We start from the raw sequence: 21,700 nt of genomic DNA on the forward strand, positions 1-21,700 counted from the left end.
GATGAAAGCAAGCTTTGGTCTTGCTGTTATAAATGAAAATGATATGCCCCAGTTAAACAGTGGTGGAAAAATTGGGCTTCGGGTGTTAGTGGTGCTTTCACACGGTAACCCTACTCTTGACGAAAGCAAGAAATTACTTTGCTGTCAAATTTAAAATATGTGCACCTGTCAACAGGTGTGAAAATATTGGCCCTTGGGTGTTAAATATTCCCATAAGCACTGAATGCCCATTCAGAAAGCACCCTGGACGCAGGGCAGTCCAGCAGCTCAGTAGCATACTTGGTAAGTTCTGGCCGGTGGTTTGTTCTCATGACCTAGTAACCCAGTGGATCGTCAACCAGAAAGCTCTCCATGTCTGTTTTGCCCCTAGATAATCTCCCACTACATGATGCAGATGCTGCTGATGGGATGTTGAAGCTGACAGCCCCGGGCACCAAGGACTAAAAAAAAAAATATGTTGAAATGTATAATGGAGGTGGCCTCCTTCTCCACCACTCCTCTCTTGACCAACAGAAGCCTCAAAACTAGCTTTTCCATGAGACTGTAACCTACCAGATTCAGGAAAGGTGTTACATAAATTCCTCTTTGAGGTGTACTCCAGATATTTTATCCTCTGCTCCCCCTGTGGGGATGGAATGAGTTCCAAGACTTTCCCCTTGTAACGGTGGTCAAGGGGGTTGCCAACCAATAGTGATCCTTCTGCTTGATGGCACAAATTCCCGGGTCCTTTCACAGGCTTTAAATAATGAGGGAGCCCATGCACTGCAAGTTTGCAGAAGCATGATAAGCAAAATCTTCATGGTCACTGAGGATTACAGTATCTGGAACTGCCTCCTCCCAGCCGTGTACTAATCCCAAGGATTCTGGGGATGAAAAAACTATCTCTTAAGGTTTGACGTCTCTTCCTCTGCTTCAATGGCTCCAAAACTGGCAGAATCACCCCCCCCCCCCCCCCCCCCCCGAGTGTTCTGTGGCATAGGAAGAATGTTGTCTGCATAAAATGGTCCTTGAGAGAAAAGGAAGTCCACCTCTTCTTCCCACTGTTCTGCCTCGAGTGACCCTTTTCAAAATGCCATGCAGAGTCTGCTCCAGCAGGAACACAACAGGGGTTTTGTCACTGATGAATGCGTTTTCACAGCTCACCGTCCTTGATGCCTTCTGAAATGGCATTCAGTGACATTGCATGACAGTACATGCATCCTTTATCAGCAGACATTGGCGTGGGAAAAAAAAAGCCAAGCTGCCCTGGGCCTGTCATTGTGCCATACTCGCACAGGTACTCATTGACGGCCCTCTGATGTTTACAAGCAGATGGAATTCCCAGTGAATTTCATCCAACTGAGCACTGGCTGTGTATGACCACCTGAAATGGCAACAAACTCCTCTGGCTTGCTTTAGTAGATCTTCCATCCCTGGGTACCTGTTTAAGAAATGCTGAACCACCAAATTGAGGACATGTGCCAGGCGTGGCACATGTATCAGCTTTCCCTGTCGAAGGGCGGACAGGTGTCAGCAGCCTGCCCTGCTGACTGCCTTGCCCAACAATGCCACATCATTGCCTTCCATGTGATGGTAAAGAGCTAGAATGACCATATGTGCAAAGAATTAGTAACTTAGAACCTGCATTGTGGTACAGCACATTCTGCAAATTCATGGGACGGGGCAGAATCCACCAGGTAGAAAGGCAGGAGATGTAAAGCCAATACAAACAAAGTTCCTTAACCACTTGCCGACCGCCGCACGACGATGTACGTCGACAGAATGGCACGGGCAGGCATATGGGCGTACATGTACGTCCCTGCCTTCCCGCGGGTGGGGGGCCCGATCGGGCCCCCCCCCCGGTGCCAGCGGCGGTCGGTTTTCGTTCAGAAGCGATCCGGGATGAGGGGGCGGCCATTCATTCAAGGCCACCCCCTCTCGATCGCTCCTGACGAATGGAAGTGAGGCGTGACATCACTTCCTCTCCTGTAATGTAAACACAGGAGAGGAAGTGATGTAATCTCTCCTCTGTGTCGGTATTTTTCGTTCCGGCACCGAGGAGAGAGGATCGGTGAGTTGCACCAACACGACACTTCACAGTAGAACATGCCAGGCACACTCACACCCCCCCTTCACCCCCCGATCACCCCCCAATCACCCCTGCCCCCCCAGTCACAGTGACACCAATAGCATTTAATTATTTTTTTTTTTTTTGCATTAGTGTCATTTGTGACTGTAATAACTGTTAGGGCAGTTAGGGTTAGCCCCCTTTAGCTCTAGGGTACCCCCCTAATCCCCCCAATAAAGGTTTAACCCCGTGATCACCCCCCGTCGCCAGTGTCACTAAGGCTGGGTTCACATTGCAGCGGTTTATGAGAACGGATGTGATTCGCACCGCACTGCAGTGCAAATCACATCCGATCTCTGTGTGATTCGAGTTCAGCCATACTGAATTCGCGCCGCACCCGCCGCAAATTCGCACGGGACCCTTTTTTTGGTCCGCAGCAGAATCGGATCGCATGGGTGTTCACACCATGCGATCCGAGTTTGCAGATCGCACTGCGATATGTAAACTGATCTGGGGGTGTCATTAACATTTCACTGACACTCCCAGCAGTTCGCATAGGGCAGTGTGAACTGCCGCCAGGAGACATGCGATGCGGGAACCCGCCGCGGATTTGTGGCGTTCCCGCATCGCTCCAGTGTGAACCCAGCCTAATAAGCGATCATTTTTCTGATCGCTGTATTAGTGTGACAGGTGACGCTAGTTAGGCAGGTAGGTATTTAGGTTTGCCGCAGCTTTTTATAGCGCCAGGGACCCCCATATACTACCGCATAAAGCCCCCTGATTGCCCCCTAGTTAACCCTTTCACCAGTGATCACCATATAACTGTTACAGGTGACACTGGTTGGTTAGTTATTTTTTTATAGTTTCAGGGCACCCGCCATTTATTACCTAATAAAGGTTTAACCCCCGATCACCCGGCGGGTGTCATTTGTGACTGTAATAACTGTTAGGGCAGTTAGGGTTAGCCCCCTTTAGTTCTAAGGTACCCCCCTAACCCCCCCAATAAAGGTTTAACCCCGTGATCACCCCCCGTCGCCAGTGTCACTAAGGCTGGGTTCACATTGCAGCGGTTTATGAGAACGGATGTGATTCGCACCGCACTGCAGTGCAAATCACATCCGATCTCTGTGCGATTCGAGTTCAGCCATACAGATAGTATGGCTGAATTCGCGCCGCACCCGCCGCAAACTCGCACGGAACCCTTTTTTTGGTCCGCAGCAGAATCGGATCGCATGGGTGTTCACACCATGCGATCCGAGTTGCAGATCGCACTGCGATATGCGAACTGATCTGGGGGTGTCATTAACATTTCACTGACACTCCCAGCAGTTCGCATAGGGCAGTGTGAACTGCCGCCGGGAGGCATGCGATGCGGGAACCCACCGCGGATTCGTGGCGTTCCCGCATCGCTCCAGTGTGAACCCAGCCTAATAAGCGATCGTTTTTCTGATCACTGTATTAGTGTCACAGGTGACGCTAGTTAGGCAGGTAGGTATTTAGGTTCGCCGCAGCTTTTTATAGCGCCAGGGACCCCCATATACTACCGCATAAAGCCCCCTGATTGCCCCCTAGTTAACCCTTTCACCAGTGATCACCATATAACTGTTACAGGTGACGCTGGTTGGTTAGTTATTTTTTTATAGTTTCAGGGCACCCGCCATTTATTACCTAGTCTCACTAGTGTACCCCTAAATTTAGGGGTGTCTACTTTCCAAAATGGGGTCATTTGGGGGGGGTTTGTGCCATCTTGGCATTTTATGGCCTTCAAAACTGTAACGCCCTTAGAAAGCCTGAAGGCGATGCTTGGTTTTCGGGGCCCCGTACGCGGCTAGGCTCCCAAAAAGTCCCACATATGTGGTATCCCCGTACTCAGGAGAAGCAGCAGAATTTATTTTGGGGTGTCATTTCACATATGCCCATGGCATGCGTGAGCAATATATCATTTAGTGACAACTTTGTGAAAAAATAAAATAAAATAAAAAAGTTTGTAATTTTCCCGCAACTTGTGGCAAAATATAAAATATTCCATGGACTCAACATGCCTCTCAGCAAATAGCTTGGGGTGTCTACTTTCTAAAATGGGGTCATTTGTGGGGGTTTTGTGCCATCTTGGCATTTTATGGCCTTCAAAACTGTAATAGGTAGTGAGGGGTGAAGTCAAATATTTACGCCCTTAGAAAACCTGAAGGCGGTGCTTGGCTTTCGGGGCCCCGTACGCGGCTAGGCTCCCAAAAAATCCCACACATGTGGTATCCCCGTACTCAGGAGAAGCAGCAGAATTTATTTTGGGGTGTCATTTCACATATGCCCATAGCATGTGTGAGCAATATATCATTTAGTGACAACTTTGTGTAAAAAAAAATTTTTTTTTTGTCATTATTCAATCGCTTAAGGCAAAAAAATAAAACATTCAATGGGCTCAACATGCCACTTATCAATTTCCTTAGGGGGTCTACTTTCCAAAATGGGGTCATTTGGGGGGGGTTTGTACTGCCCTGCCATTTTAGCACCTCAAGAAATGAGATAGGCAGTCGTAAACTAAAAGCTGCGTAAATTCCAGAAAACGTACCTTAGTTTGTAGATGTGACAACTTTTGCGCAAACCAATAAATATACAGTTATTGACTTTTTTTTTACCAAAGACATGTGGCTGAATACATTTTGGCCTAAATGTATGACTAAAATTGAGTTTATTGGATTTTTCTAATAACAAAAAGTAGAAAATATCATTTTTTTTCAAAATTTGCGGTCTTTTTACGTTCATATCTCAAAAAATAAAAATCGCAGAGGCAATCAAATTCCATCAAAAGAAAGCTCTATTTGTGGGAAGAAAAGGACGCAAATTTTGTTTGGGTACAACATTGCATGACCGTGCAATTACCAGTTAAAGCAGCGCAGTGCCAAATTGTAAAAAGACCTCTGGTCATTGACCAGCAAAATGGTCCGGTCTGAAAGTGGTTAAGCACTAAAAACTGTCAGCCATATGCATGGATATACCAATCCTGGAACACATAAAATGTGATAGAACCAAGTGCAGCCCCCAACCACTGGAAGAATGGATAACAGAACACAAAACAAAGAAGCAGCACTCTATGGGTGAAGCATGAGGACCTGCAGACCATTGGCCAAGTAAAAAGTTAATTTATTTATTGTACTTCTAAAAAATAACAATTGCCAGTAATAAAGAAGCCACATGATCCGCACGTAGATTAGGAGCCCGGATGCATGTGGGGGGGGGCGGTGCCCATGTGCCCTGGAATGTGTTCTTCTGCTGTTCTCCTGTACTCTACTATATCATATATAACATCAGCCCATCAACTTCAACTTGTGGACAGTAATCAACCTCTGTCGGTGTCCAAGTTGAGGACTGATATATCCTTTGTTGCCTATTGCAACAACAACATACTGGGATTATCGTTCACACATGTGTTAGATCCGAAAGAATTTGTTTTTCTTGATTTGGTCCCTTCCCTCGACCTACAGAATATTGTTACCAGCAATCACACTAAACCTACATGTGGTAATTCATATTTTCATTTTGAAAGATGTCATCACCCAACGTGGAAGAAAAACATCCCCAATGGTCAATTTCATAGATTAAGACCAAATTAATAAAAAATAGAAGATTATACCACACAGTGAGCACATACTAAGCAAGACTGAAGAAAAGGGGTACCCTAGAGACCTGGTTTTGAATGTTTTTTTTCTAAATAAGAATAAACAATCTAAAAATAAAGACAACACCAATAAAGAAATGGAAAATACAGCTAGATTTGTGTCAATTTTTCAACACCAAATATAGGGCTATATCCAAAATAATCTACAAATATTATAACATTATAAAACTAGATCAATATTTAGCTCATTTGCTTCCTCCTAAGCCTCAAATAACTTTTAGAAAATCACACACTATAAAAAAAATAGGATTTTTTGTGCTCACCATAAAATCCTTTTCTCTGGAGTTCACTGACTGACACAGCTCCTCTCTTAGACCATTGGGTTGTTAACCCACCTTCAGGAGAGTACTAGGCATAACATGTTAACATGTAATATAAAAACTAGAACTTTATAGTTACGCCCAAGGGGCAGTCCCTTAGGTAACAAGCCCACAGCCTGCCTTGCAGCTTCAGTACGTCAACAAGCAGTATAAACTGGAGAAAAATAGGATTTTACTGTGAGTACAAAAAATCATATTTTCTCTTATGTTCACTGACTGACACAACTCCTCTTAGACCATTGGAATGTCCCCAAGCAGTGCCAAAACGAGGGATGGGAAAACAGCATAAAACTTTACCCACAATGACAAGACAAGACCGCCATGCCTTTTTTCAGACCAGCCACCAAAACAAACAAGGAGTCTGACTTCCGAAAGGGAGCCGTAGCAGACAAATACACCCTCAGTGCCCGAACCACGTCCAGGGCATGAAGGGCCACCTACTTAGGATGTATTGGCTTAGGACACAGAGATGATAACACAATGTCTTCATTGATGTGGAACGCTGAAACCACCTTCGGCAGAAAAGAAGGTTGCGGACGCAACACCACCTTATCCTTGTGGATAAACAGATAGGGTGACTTGCAAGACAAGGCCGCCAGTTCCGAAACCCTACTGGCTGAAGTAATGACCACTAGAAAGACCACTTTCTGGGAAAGAGTCAACAGAGGGATCTCTCTGATATTTTCGAACAGTGGTTTTTGAAGCGCCGATAACACCAGGTTCAGATCCTACTGGGGTAACGTTGGACGCACCGGAAGAACTACATGTCGGATCCCTTGACAAAAGTGCTCACTAGAGAGGGAGATGCAAAGTCTTATCGACCATGTGGAGAGGCATAGCTTGATCGCTCTCAGCTCAAGCAGACTGATCGGCAACTTGGATTCCTCTACCGTCCAGAGGCCCTGAGTCAACTGAACTCCCATTACTCCTCCCCAGCTGGTTATGCTGGCATCCGTTGTGATCACTGTCCATTTCAGAGGTAGGAACAACTTCCCGGACCGAAGTGTCGGGGACCTCAGCCACCAGAGCAGGGAATCTCTAACTGGCTCACCTGAATCTGCCGATCCAGGGATAACGGAGATTTGTCCCATTTTGTCAAAATCTCCTTCTGCAGGACTCTGGTGAGAACTGGGCATATGGTACTGCCTTGAAGGAGGCCATCATGAGTCCCAGAACTCACATGCAGAAGCGTAGCGACGACCACCTGTGGTTCATCAACAGTTTTACCATGGCTCCGAGAGTCTGCAGTTTGTCTGAAGGGAGAAACACTCTCGATTCCAAGGAGTCCAGCAATAAGCCTAGGTACTCCAAATGCTGAGTCGGTACAATCACCGACTTCTTTAGGTTCAACAGCCACCCAAATTCCTGAGGCGGAACATGCTCTCAGGAGGAGATCATATAGGTAATGCAGGGCACAGCCAGCCAGAGCAGTCCCCCCCAGGTGAGAGCCCCCCGGAGAGCCCCTGTATATGGCACACACACTGCTCAGCAGCCCATGCAGCATCCCCCACAGGGAAGGGGGAGGGAAGATAGGGACAGGGTAAGAAGAGAGGGAGGTGAGGGACCCCTGAATTGACCTCCCAGGGAATGCCCAGCTGCTCAGTCCCACCGAGGCAGGGAGAGCTGTACTTACCAGTCCTGAAGAGCTGGGAGACATTCCATCACAGACCCACTCTCCGATCTGTATGGGGTGGCTGCTGGCCTGGCACACTGTGACACAGACATCAGTAGCCCGGTCATATGTGTGCCCCGGAGCATTTACGCTCACCAACCACCTCTGGAGCTGAGGCATGTCGTGGCCAACCCAGCGCAGAGCTCTGGTCTGCACACGCTCGCTGGCCAGGCTGGGGAGACTACAAGGATAAGAGTATCCAGCCTGTCACTCAGCCGACTGTTGATAGCAGATCACAGGATCTTTAATCTTGCGCAAAAAGCAAAGCTTCTGCAAAAAAATCCATGGACTGATGGGACCGCAGGGTTTCTAGGTCCTTCTCCTTCACTAGGCAGAGAAAAACTGAAGCTGCAAGGCAGGCTGTGGGGTTGTTACCTAAGGTACCGCCCCTTGGGCGGAACTAGAAAGTTCTAGTTTCTATATTACATGTTAACATGTTATGCCTAGTCCTCTCCTGAAGGTGGCATAACAACCCAATGGTCTAAGAGAGGAGATGTGTCAGTCGGTGAACGCAAGAGAAAACATAATTGCTCCAAGTAAATTGGGAAAATAAAATAAAATACCTTTGCTCGACATTAGGGCTTATTTTGATGATAGGACGGGTATCTTTCAACGTCAAAAGAGAGGCTGTCTGACTTGTCAATTTATTCCTCATGAATGTTCAAAGATTGTTACCAACAAAGGCAGTTTGTTTCACATTAAACAGTTTATAATACGTTCAACTGAATTTGTCATCCTGCGGTGCCCATGCAGTCTTCTGTATGTGGGTCCACCACCATATGTACCCTTCGCACAAGAGTGGGTGAGCGCCAAAGTTTTATTAAGGGTTGTGTTAAACACAGTGTCCCACAACATTTCCTCCCGGCGCATTACAAAGATTTTAGATGCCTGGAGGTTTTTGTGATTGAGGCTATTCCCAAAGGTACACTTACCGATAAGGAGAGGTTTTCCCTCCTGTGTAGGAGAGAAACCTTTTGGATTTACTTGCTGTGTTCCCTCTCGGCCGAGGGCCTCAATGAAGAACTTAATGGTATTAGTATTATGTGATATCATGTTGTGAGCCCCTCTCTATATACATATTTTTTCATAGTTTTTGATATCTATATATATATACCTGTATATTTTTTTTTTACTTCTTTGGCTATGCTGATAACAGTATAGCACTACATCAATACTGTTGTCCCCTCTCTACACACATTTTTTTTTAAAGTTTTTGATATCTATATATTTTTTTTTCACTTCTTTGGCTACGCTGATAACAGTATAGCACCACTATTGTTTTCCACTCATGGCTATATGTATGAACATGTGCACGAAAAGGCACAATTTGTGAGCATATGCTCATGCGTGCAGTCTCTTTCTTTCCCTACACATTTGTTCTTTACAATTTTGGGTCTTTTTCTCCATAAAGACTTTATTGAACAAAAAAAAAAAATAAAAAAAAAAAAAAAAATATATATATATATATATATATATATATATATATATATATATATATATATTTTTTTTTTACACACATAACATAGTGACTCCATGAGCCCGATGAAAAAGTTATACAGGTAGATTTAAACAAGGCAGATACATAGCATGCCGAAACATCTCTACACAGTCAGTTGAGTCATATGGGGTAATGGTGTTTAGGTGTTTTAATTTAATTTAAAAAAGGGGGTAAAGATAGAATAAAGAGGAGAAAGGAGGGGGGCCAAAAAAGGGGGGTGGATAGGGTGGGATAAGGGGGGGAGAGTGGAGGGAGGAGGGGGGTTGAGGAAGAGGATAGGGCTTAATGAGGTGAGGGGGTGCATAAGTTACCAACTACCCTCTCCAGCGTCCAATGGATAAACTACTAAGGTACTTCACACCATTAGCGCAAGCCTAAATCTGTATTTAAGATCTGGGGTAAGAAGACTCCATTCTGATATTAGTTTGCGCTTTCTAGAAGGTCTCGGTATGGTTGAGAGCTTTTAAATGTTGTCCAGGCTTCCCATGTAGCAGTGAATTGGGCAACATTATCTGCATCAGTATAAATCAATCCTTCCATCTTAGCAACCCAATTAATTCAAGCAACCTATTCAGCCATGGAGAGCGGGGATGAAGACTGCCAATGAACTGGTATACACATCTGAGCAGCATTAATCATGTGCATTGCAACCGACTTAGTACCACTTTTTAGAAATTTTAGTTGTAAAAGATACTGTGCTGGGGAAAACTCCAGTGGGAGAAACGACGCAGTTGTTGGCAGATTGTGCACTTCTTGCCAGAAAGGTTGGAGTGTCGAGCAGTTCCACCAAATATGAAAGAATGTGCCCTGTGATTTTCCACAGCATCAGCACTGAGCAGAGATAGAAGGGGAGAACTTATGGACTATGTCCGGGGTTTTGTACCAACAGGTGTTCAGTTTGTACCCATTTTCCTGAACAGAGACATTCAGGGACCCTTTGTGAACGTACAAATGTATCTAGCCCCAGTTCTTCTCGTCTATCTCTGAGCCCAAGGTAGACTCCCATTAGGAACATTCGGAGTGTAGAAGTGGGGAGGACTCCCCAAACGTGGAAGAATAGAGCATAGATATGACATGACTTTGTGGGGTTGAATGAGAGCAAAGGGACTCCATAATTGTCGGGGTCTTCGTAAAGCCCTTTTTGCAGGATGGATCTAGGAAGTGTTTAAGCTGGATATAGGATCAGAAAAGGAATGAACCCGTGCCAGAATGTTCAGCAAGTTCAGTTTGCCGCATGAATTGGCCTCTCTGGAAAAAGTGTTTGGCCAACATTTCAGCGTGCGGCCATTCAGATTTCAGAAAGGCTCCAGATAAGCCTGGAGGGAAGACCAGGTTGCCTCTCACTGGAGTAATGGGGCAGAATTTATCCGAGACTGAGTGGGCAGCGCAGACCCTGTCAAATTCCTGATGGGTGGCTCCAACTAGGGGATGAGTTGAAGAAATCGGGGATGCATGCATTTTATAGAGCCAAGGGATAAGGCATAAGTCAGAATTTGTTATTCTAGGGTCATCCAATCTTTACACTGGCTATGCACCCTCCAGCCCATGATTCGCGCTAAATGCACTGCCCAGTAATAGCGTTGCAGGTCTGGGAGACCTATTCCTCTGCATGCCTTAGGAAGCACCAGCTTCATCCAGCTTATCCATGAGGGTTTGTTGCACCAAAGGAAGATCCTACATATGGACTTGTAGAGTGCAGAAAATGAGGGTGGCAGGCATATAGAGAGTGTTTGAAGTTTGTAAAGCAGCATTGTCATCTTAATGATGGATGCTCATCCAAACCAGGAAATGGTGACTTTATCCCATTTTTGGAGATCTTGGCATATATTCTGTAATTCCGTCTGAAAGTTTCTGTTATAAAGCTCTGCTAGATTGACAGGAAGTTGAATGCCCAAGTAGGTTATGGCTCCCGCTTTCCATTGAAAGGGGAAGTTAATTTGGCATTGCTTGGCCAGTGCCGTGAGTAAGGACACATTCAACGCAAACAATTTGGAGTAATTGATTTTTGGATTGCACAGGAGTTTAAAGTGCTCCAGAATTTGCAGGAGATTGGGCAAGGACGTAAGTGGTGAGGAAAGAAACAGTAGAACATCGTCCGCAAAGGCTGTAATCTTAAATTATCGGTCCTGTATCTTTATGCCTTTAACATCTGGGTTAGCTCGGATGCAATGGAGGAGAGGTTCTAGTGTAAATATATAAAGCAAGGGAGAAAAGGAGCATCCCTGCCTAGTTCCATTATGGATGGAGAAAGCGTCCGACAGATGGCCATTGACTTTGACCTTAGCTTTGGGGTTAGCGTATAGTGAAAGAATAAAGGCCCACATGTGGGGTCTAATCCCCAGCAAGGTCAAGACTGCTTCTGTATAGTCCCAGGCCACTCTGTCAAATGCCTTCTCTGTGACCATTGCCAGGAAAAGGCCCTCTTGTTGGGAAGTGGTGAGCCAGTTGTGCAGGTTCAGGGTTTGTCCCTGACCTCTCTGCCAGGGACAAACCCCACCTGGTCCAGGTCCCCCCAGGCCGGTAGGTGATGAGACTTTTGGCAAAAGCTTGATATCCACGTTGATCAGGGATATTGGATGATAGCTGGCGACATTGATAGGCTCCTTCCCTTCTTTGGGAATAATGGATTTATAGGATTTGAGCAATCTTTCTGATCTACAGGGGTCGGTGGATAGTGAATTAAACGATTTAAGAAAGTTTGGCGCCAGTATTTCTGAGAAGGTCTTATAGTACAGGGCTGTAAAGCCACCTGGGCCTGGGCTTTTGCCCGGTTTTGTGGTTTTACGTGCCGCTAGAAATTCCTCTGGGGTCAAGGGATCTTCTAGGGCAGTGATGGCAAACCTTGGCACCACAGATGTTTTGGAACTACATTTCCCATGATGCTCATGCACTCTGCAATATAGTTGAGCATCATGGGAAATGTAGTTCCAAAACATCTGGGGTGCCAAGGTTTGCCATCACTGTTCTAGGGAGTCATCTGTTGACAAAGCTGCAGGGCTGTGTTCACTCAGAAAATCTCAAATTAATTCCTGGCGTTTAGAAAATGTAAAAGGGTTTGTGTCTCCAGAGCACAGGTTATATAGTTTGCTGTAAAAGCACTGCAATTGCTGTGCTATATCATAATTTTTAGTGTGTGTCCTGCTCTTGGAGTCTATAATGCGATGAATCGTGGACGCTAATTTATGCTGTTGTGTGGCCCTAGCCAGTAACCTACCCGGTTTGTTACCCTGTTCAAAGAAGAGTTTTTGGGATAAAATATTAAGCCGGCATGCTTTTTTGAAGTTATGCTAGTAAAAGTGTTTGCGTTTCCACCAACTCCTGCAATGTTTTGAGTGCCAAGGTGCGTTTGTGCTGAGCCTCCAAGATATGTATTTTAGTGTACAGTGCTAGCACCAGGGCTTGACATTCCTTTTTTTTCCGACCCGAGGCCGAGAGCAGCTGGCCCCTAATGACACATTTGTAGGCCTCTCATTGTGTCATGGGAGAGACTTCTGGCGTATCATTGTGGGCAAAGAATGCCCCTATCTCTTGTCTAAGCGTCACTAGGTCCCCAGGGTCCGCAAGAGGAGATGCATTTAATTTCCAAAGTTTTGTGGATGTAACCATTTCAGGAAATAGTAGGGTAATTGTGATAGCATGATGATGTCTGATTATCACCCTAACACATGAAAGTCTCTCCTCATGTGTTCAGACTAAGTCCTCTTATGGCTCGTACACACGATCTGAATATCATACGAAAACGGTCATCTGAGAAAGGATCGTTCGATTTTAGGATCGTGTTTACACTACTTTCGACAGCCGATCACGAGCATTCATCCGATATTATTCAATCGGACATGCAAGGAAATTTTCCTCATACGATTCCAGATCGGACAATTTTCGTTTAGTCAGTATAGTTGTCGTCCGAAAATACAATACAAATACATTACAACACATGACTTCACTTCCAATTTATTTTTCTATCGTACCAGAATTCTCGCCACTTTATTTAGCTATTCAATTTCACCCGATCCGATGACGGATGGAAAATTTGCTTTTTCCTCCATCACACTTGGACATGTCACCACTGACATCCGACGCGTCATAGAGCTCTATGGAGCATCCGTTCAGGTCCGCTTGAAATACTGTTCAGTTTTTCAGGCAGACCTGAATGGATTATCCATGTGAAAGGGGCCTTGGGATCTGTGATAATGTCTTGTAAATAAAATACAACTGTATTCTTAATTGCTATGAGAACACCATTGTGTTTTGAATCTGAATTAGCAAAAAAAAAAAAAATGCGGATACTGCCTATGGGAACATTTGCCCGCTTTGGTGGCCGAGAAATGTGTTTCCTGTATACAGAGAATGTCCCCTTTCAGTCCCTGGGCTTCGGACCACATGATTTAGAGCTTAAAAGGGCTATTCAAACCCTTAACATTGAGGGAAACAGACTGAATAGTCATTGAAAATCAAAATGCAGTCAGCAGACGTTGAAGGGAGAAGATGAAGGGAAGTTCTCAAGAGGGGTCTGCGTGGAATGCTCTGCAGCATTCTCTTTCATATCAGAATCCTCTGCCTGCTGGTCTCCTTTAGCTTTTTTAAATTTAGATGGGCTGCGGGTAGATGGGCTGTCGGGGGGAGACATGTCAGTGTCCCCTGTGTTTGTACAGTGTATGGCTGTACATACCGAAGTGGATGATCTGCTGGAGTTTGAAGAGTGCCCCGGCACCATCTTGATACACCCGTCCATTCATGGTGGGGTAATAATCTGTCAGTTTCTGCAGGGCTAGGCTCTGGGAGCCCCATTTGCAGACAGCACCTAGTGCTGCATCTTCCAGGGAAGTTATAGGTAGTCACCGGTACCTACGTCACTTTTTATAAAGAGAACATATATAAAGTGTTATTCTTTTGGTATATGACCCCTACCCACTTGAAAACAATATATCCTTTGGCCTCTGATCACTGCTGGCGCTATTGGCACTATACTTAATGTTTATTACCACTGCCCACTTTTGCAACCATATTGGCAGATGGTACTATAAAACCTCCTTTGCTTGTTTAATGTAGACTATCCTTTTTGTCCCAAAACATTCCTGTTAGGGCTACTCCATCTACCCCCCCCCCCCCCGCTACCCAGGCTGGACAAGAAATTGATGTCTCTTATCTTGACAGCTGCTAGATGTCTGTTAGCTCTTCAGTGGAAGAGGTAAACACCACCAACCTCCATTGAGTTATACACTAGGATTAAGGATGTGAAGATCATGGAGTCCCTCACAGCATGTCTCGCCAATTTGGTAGAGCATCATAACTTGATATGGAAGCCTTGGCATTTGCGAGAGGACCCCCATGAGGTTCTGTTATCTCTTGCTGGTTGTAGTTCCAGTGCTCTCTTCCCCCTCAGAAGTTGTGAGTGTAAGTCTTTCCCTTGCCCCCATTTCTCTATCTTTCCTCTTCTCTTTCTCTGTTGTTCTTTGGTTTCTATACAAAGGCATTATTCTGGGTACTTAACTTTATCCCTGGGCCTTTTTCTATTTCAGACGGCCCTTTTGGGATTGGGTTTGATGGATATCGCTCATAATGCTAGATTCTTTTTCTTTATATGGTTTACGGAATAAGTTGCAACTGCAATTTGTTGCTAACTTGTAGATACAAGTCATAAACATTTCCAGATCTTTATTTTGTTGGAAATTTGGTCAGCAGTTGACATTATACAATGTCCTTTGTTTGTTAGGCCTATATTTGTTTTGTTTTATAAAATAAAATCTAATAAAAATGGTCAATTATAAAACTAAAATAAAAAATTGGGCGGGAAAGTATTGAAACCTGACATATTTATACTGATATCTGTGTCCCTCTGGAGGGATATTTGTCATGGTGACTATTTCCTGGAGACAGAGAGGAAGAGGATACCTAAAATGTTTTTGGATGCCACTGAAACAACAGTAGAAGGGATATATGCCAGTGGGGACACTTTTTCCTTCCTTCCTTCCATCAAAGCTAACATTTCCCATCACTTTGGGCAGAATTCCACTTACTCTCTGTCATATCTCTGGGACAGGAAGTAAATGTAAATTTATCCTAAGGGGATGGGGACCCTTCCATACTATAACTATAAACTATAAGTGATCCACTTTAAAATAAACATCTTGTTAACATATATTATGTATTGCAGGTAAAAGGTTTTCTGTGTCATTTATTATACATATAATTTACACTTACTGAGGGTTGTTACAGCTCCTTGTTCTGTACCTAACACCTGTTCCACAAGTGCGAGAGCATGAACCAAATTTACTCCATGACCCCCAATTTCCATCTTGTCGGAGAATTTCAGGAGTGAGCCAGATGCAGTGGCCTTTAAAGCAATGCTTGCAATAAAAAACAAAGTATTTAAGTACACAAGAGACATTTTGATTAAAAAAACATTTCTTTAAAAATTATACAGTTTTAATTTTATTTTTTTTACTATAGGTGACCCAGAGATGTATGTATTATATATCACAAAGGAGAAATGTAGTTATACAGCAAGTCTAAAGGAAAAACTCAATTTAAAAGTGCCACATCCCTCTTAAAGTAGAAAAACTCAGAAAATAAACATTTTTGGGACTTTTTAAGTGCATACATACACAAAAGGAGAAGATATATAGAGAAATATACACTTTATTAAGTTAAAAAAATCATAAACAAGGATAAATTGATCAGCAACAGATACCACTATATGTGTAAATTGTTATCACTACATGTCTCGCCTTTTAAGGCTTCCTCAGGAGATTCTTTTGCAATGAACACTAGGTGTGGACTGATCATTACAATAAAAAAGATGTATATTACAACAATTACAGTAAATACTTGTAAAAAACAGCAAAAAAAAATGGAATACATAGTTTAATATAGGACTGTGTGCTAACAAACAAAATGCATGCTTTGATCTGGTACCAACCTTAAAAAGATCAATGATCATTCAAAACTGTGGAAAAGCAAGGCAGGGCCATTTGACAGCATTGTAGAGAGGGATAGCATATCTGGGAAGAGCTAATAATCCATCTAGGTCAGAAGGTATATGTATTTAAAATCAATAAATGTTCAATAAGATCAAAAAAAAAAAAAAAACTCAACTATAAAGAAGCCTACCTTAAAGAATTTTCAAGATGAAAAAAATATTAACTAGAAATCTACCCTTTCAGAAACACTTCCAAAAATAGCCCGAAGAAAATAAAAAAGGGGGGCTAAACTTAACCCCCCTCTTTTTTTTTTCCTTCAGGCTATTTCTGATGCTGTCAAATGGTCCTATTTTAGTGATCAGTCCACACCTACAGTGTTCATTACAAAATAATCTCCTGAGGAAGCCTTAACAGGCGAAACATGTAGAGATAACAATTTACACATATAGTGGTATCTGTTATTGATCAATGTATCCTTGTTTATGTATTTTGCATTGAATAAAATTTATATTTTTCTATATAGATATATTTCCTTTTGTATATGTATGTGCTTAAAAATTCCCCCAAAAAATCTTTTTTATGTATTATATACTTTGAGGAAGCTAGTTCTATAGCTGTCTTGCCGTTAGTTTGCCTTCAATGCCGTAAGGACTTGATGACACTATATGGGGTGACCTACAGTTTTACACACTGGATAAACTCAAATCACTGCTTGGGCACATAGAAAATGACTTTTGCAGTGCAGTATAAAAAAGCATGTCTGCATTTTTTCATAGCACATATCACTACACAGAAGTGCAATGCACTACACTGCAGTGCAGTGACATGAATGAAGTATCACTATGTGATTCTTCAAATAAATTTTAAAGAAAAAAAAAGGAAAAAATAAAATAAAAACAGCTTTTACCGCAATATTGACCTTCAGCCTAGAGATATTCTCCATTTTTTCTGTTGCTATAAGTCCTCAGACATTTGGCCAGGATTATTCATATCAGTTCCACTGAGCCCAGGTCTGCCTTGACCCGGCCTCAGCTTTTGACTGAACAGTGAAAGCAGAAGCAGCACAGTTATGAGTTCTGCTTTCTCTTCCTGTCAGTGTGCTTCTTGGAAGCACGTTAATTGATTGACTTATTGTGCTGCTTCTTCCTCTTATGCCTCGTACACATGATCAAACTATCCGGCGGACAATCCGCCCGTGTGTGGGCTCCGGCAGACTTTTTCCCCCAAAAGTACGGTGGACTTAGAAAGTAGTTTTGACTCAAAAAAAAATCTGGCCGTGTGTGTGCTAGTCCGCCATACTTTTGAAATGAACGGACTTTCCCGCACATGGAGGAAAGTCCGTTCATTTTAAACGCGGCTCCAGGTAGACGAGACTAGCAAAGGAGATCAATGTAGCTGCCTTGGGCGGCGAGATTGACACATCGCTGGCCCCGTCCCCTGGTATGGACTTAAAGGGGAAGCCCTACGCCGAAAAAAACAGCATGGGGGTCCTCCCCAGGTCCATTTCAGACCCTTATCCGAGCCTGGCCAGTTAGGAAAGGGGGTGGGGACGAGCGAGCCGCCCTCCTCCTGAGCCATACCAGGCCGCCCCCCCACCCCAAAGCACCTTGTCCCCATGTTGATGAGGACAAGGGCCTCTTCCCGACAACCCTGGCCATTGTTGGTTGTCAGGGTCTGCGGGCGGGGGGCTTATCGGAATCCAGGAGCCCCCTTTAATAAGGGGGCCCCCAGATACCGGCCCCCCACCCTATGTGAATGAGTATGGGGTACAATGTACCCCTACCCCTTTACCTGTGAAAAAAATGTAAATAAAACACAACACACAAGGGTTAAAAATAATTTATTACACAGCTCCGGGGGTCTTCTTCCATCTTGGGGGGTCTTCTCGTCGGACTCCTCCGCTATCTTCTGCTCTTTTGCTAGCTCTTTTACTAGTGGAGGAGCCCGGCTTTCTTCTACATCGCCGCCCGGGGGTCCTCTTCCAACTTCGGGGGCCTTGTCCCCCTCTTCGGGGGTCTTGCCCCCTCTTCGGTTCGGCCAGGGTTGTCAGGAAGAGGCCCTTGTCCTCCCTTCCCCAAAGCACCCCCCATGTTGAGGGCATGCGGCCTGGTACGGCTCAGGAGGGGGCGCTCGCTCGTCCCCATCCCCTTTCCTGACCGGCTGGGCTGCGTGCTCAGATAAGGATCTGAAATGAACCTAGGGGGGACCCCCACACCTCTTTTCTGTGTAGGGCTTCCCCTTTAAATCCATACCAGGTGACAGGGCCAGCAACATGTCAATCTTGCCGCTGGAGGCGGCGACATTGACCTCCTTCACTAGTCTCGTCTACCTGGAGCTGCGTTCAAAATGAACGGACATTCCTCCATGTGTGGGCAAGTCCGTTCATTTCAAAAGTACGGCGGACTCCCGCCCATACTCCGGCGGACTAGGTCGTGTGTGGGCAGGTCCGCTCGTTCGGAAAGTCCGGCGGACTTTCCGGCGGTTTGTCACCAGACTAAGTCTGCCAGATAGTCTGATCGTGTGTACGCGCCATTACAATCCATCCCTGCCTATAGGCAGTGAAATAGGCTCATATAAAGCAGGCTGATACAATGTTTCTCAATTAAAATGTAATGATGTTAAAAACAGAATACATTACTGATGAGGGGGGCTTCGGCCTCTCAACGGTTAGTTGGGCGGTATTTGTCACTTGATATATTATAAGTTTGAAGTGTATATGAACTCTGTCTCTCTCCTCTCCATGTGATGAAGTTGACTGTTCCTTCCTTTCTGTCCTTTTATTGTCTAAAGCCCATGTTGAGCATTACTAAATACTTTGGGCATTACTAAATAAAACATTTTTTTTTTTTTTTTTTTTATATAAAACAGAATGCAACTGCACCTGAGCAACACATATAAAAGACAATATTTAATCAATTTAATATTCAAAGCAACCTCATCCATCCACCCATGCTTTATTTTGTGGAAATACTCACTTTGAAACCCCCCTCCCCCTCAGCATTTCTAGCCACAGCCACCTTGAGTAAGGGCAGATAATTCATGTAGCATTTACTTCTTGGAATTCATCTGCCCTTACTGTGATGATGTCCTACAAAATCCTGTGCATGCAATATACATAATGTACAATATACAGTACATGGGCTACTGTACATTAGGTACACTTTCACAAGGGCGGGCATAGAGACAAGAGGGCATGCTTAACTGAGAGAGTCTCTACTCCCTTCCTCTTCCTCCATACAAAGGAAAAAGGGAAAAAAATGCCATAAAGACTCCTGGGATGTACATAATTTTGGTCTAGGCAAAACAACCAAGAAGCAGCTGAAGAAATGTAAATAAAATGTTTCAAACAAGTGAATAAAATATACCTCCCTTTATACTTAGTAAAGCGTATGAGAATTTATAAAATAACTTACATTTAAATGCCCATCAATGCAGCCTTATCATTGTCCATCTGCAGCCTTGTCCAGTGTCATTTGCAGCCTTGCCAGTGTCAATTGCAGCCTTCTCAGTGACATTGGAGCCTTGTCAGTGTCACTGCAGTTTAAATATAGCACGGTCGAGATACACAGAGCCGGCCCTGTGTATCTCGGCTCCTCTTGCAGTCCCGCCCTATGATGGACATAACACAGGTCCAATGGCGGGACTGGGCATGACTTTGAGCGGAGCCGAGCGCCGCCAAAATAACATAGCTTAGTGCAATTGGCTAGGCTCGGCTCCTTTTGGCTTTGTTCACAGTCAAGCCCAGTCCCTGTGTTATGCCCATCATATGCCCAGGGACTGGGCGTGACTGTGAGCGAGTACACTTGGCTATGTGTATTTCGGCGGGGAATCGGTGGGGATCGGCGTAAAATACGCACCCGCAATTTTCCCCTGATTTTAAGGGGCAAAAAGTGCATGGTATATGCCGATAAATATGGTATTTTATTTGTTTCTTTTTATCAATTTACAAAATTCAAAGTGAGGAAACAAAAGAAAAATTGGAATCAAATCAATATTTGATATGACTACCCTTTGGCTTCAAACTAGCATCTGTTCTTACACTTGCACACTTTGTACACTCACACTCAGGGATTTTGTACGAGTAGCATCAGAAATATGATAACCCAATATACCAATTAGGTTCTAATGATCATCAATTTAATTTCTAGGCACACAGTTGGCACACAGTCACCAACTGAAACAGCTGTGTAGGAGACTTAAAACTGGATGAGGAACAGCCAAACTCTGCTACTAAAGTAAGGTTGTGGAAGGCAATTTCATGTCACAGGTCATACACGAGACTGGGCACAGCAACAAGACACAAGGGGGTTGATTTACTAAGGCAAATATACTGTGCACTGCTCCAGAGGTTAGTAAATTAGATAAAACTTCACTTTTCAAAGAATACTTAATCACATGCAAGGGAAAAAAAAATAAAAAAAATGATAGAAACTAGCAGAGTTCCTCTTCATTTCAGAGCTGCCCCTCAGATCTAAATGAAATGCACTTAAAGTGCCCATATATTTGCCTTTAATAAATCAACCTCCATGTTATACTGCATCAGCAAGGTCTCTCCCAGGACAACATTTCAAAGCAGACTACGGTTTCAAGATGTGCTGTTAAAACTCTTTTGAAAAATCACAAAGAAACAGGCAGTGTTGATGACTGCAGACGCAGTGGTTGGCCAAGGAAACCTAAGGCCACGGATTAAAGACACATCATGCTTACTTCCCCTTCACAATGAAAGATGTTCAGAGGTGCCATCAGAAGTGGTCTTCATGGAAGAATTTCTGCCAAAAAGAAGACTTGGAAACAAAGCTAAGGGACTCAACTATACATTAACCGCTTTCCGATCTCCTCCCCCATATATACTGTAGCAGAAGGGCACATGCAGACAGATTAACATATCTATATATTGCTCTTTAAGGGGCGGCTCTCAGGGAGCTCCGTGACCGCGATCACGGGTCCTGCAGACCCGATGTCCATGGGGATACCCGCGATCATCTAATGTAAACAAGCATCTCACCACTCTGCCTAGTGACACTGTCACTGATCAGCGCTCCCTGTAATCGGAAGTGCTGATCAGTGATGTGTCACACATAGCCCCCCACAGTTAGAATCACTCCCTAGGACACACTTAATCCCTACAGCACCACCTAGTGGTTAACCCCTTCACTGCCAGTGACATTTTTACAGTAATCAATGCAATTGTTTAGCATTGATCGCTGTATTAATGACAATGGTCACAAAAATGTGTCAAAATTGTCCAATGTGTCCTCCATAATGTCGCAGTCCTGACAAAAATTGCTGATCACTGGCATTACTAGTAAAAAAAAACAAAAAAAACATCAATAAAAATGCCATAAAACTATCCCTTATTTTGTAGACACTATAACTTTTGCGCAAACCAATCAATAAACACGTATTCCTATTTTTTTTACCAAAGATATGTAGAAGAATACGTATCAGCCTAAACTGAGAAAAAAAAAATGTTTCTAAATATTTCTTGGGGATATTTATTATAGAAAAAAGGAAAAAAATGCATTTTGTTTATAGCGCAAAAAATAAAAACCGCAGAGGTGATTAAA

General features: G+C 43.9%; 1 protein-coding gene across 4 annotated transcripts in view; it reads right to left on the reverse strand.

Moving 5' to 3' along the window:
* The window catches only part of LOC143964080 (A disintegrin and metalloproteinase with thrombospondin motifs 2-like), a 1,751,863-nt gene that overhangs the window by 870,582 nt on the left and 859,581 nt on the right, over positions 1-21,700 (reverse strand). For all 4 annotated transcript variants that reach the window (XM_077473787.1, XM_077473788.1, XM_077473790.1 and 1 more), the window contains exon 11: positions 15,415-15,560. In XM_077473787.1, coding sequence (XP_077329913.1) covers positions 15,415-15,560 — 146 coding nt within the window. The remainder of the gene's footprint in view (positions 1-15,414; positions 15,561-21,700) is intronic.

Source organism: Lithobates pipiens, unplaced genomic scaffold, assembly GCF_037356315.1.
Source record: "Lithobates pipiens isolate NorthernLeopardFrog02 unplaced genomic scaffold, aLitPip1_a1.2 Scaffold_8, whole genome shotgun sequence".
Lineage (NCBI taxonomy): Eukaryota > Metazoa > Chordata > Amphibia > Anura > Ranidae > Lithobates > Lithobates pipiens.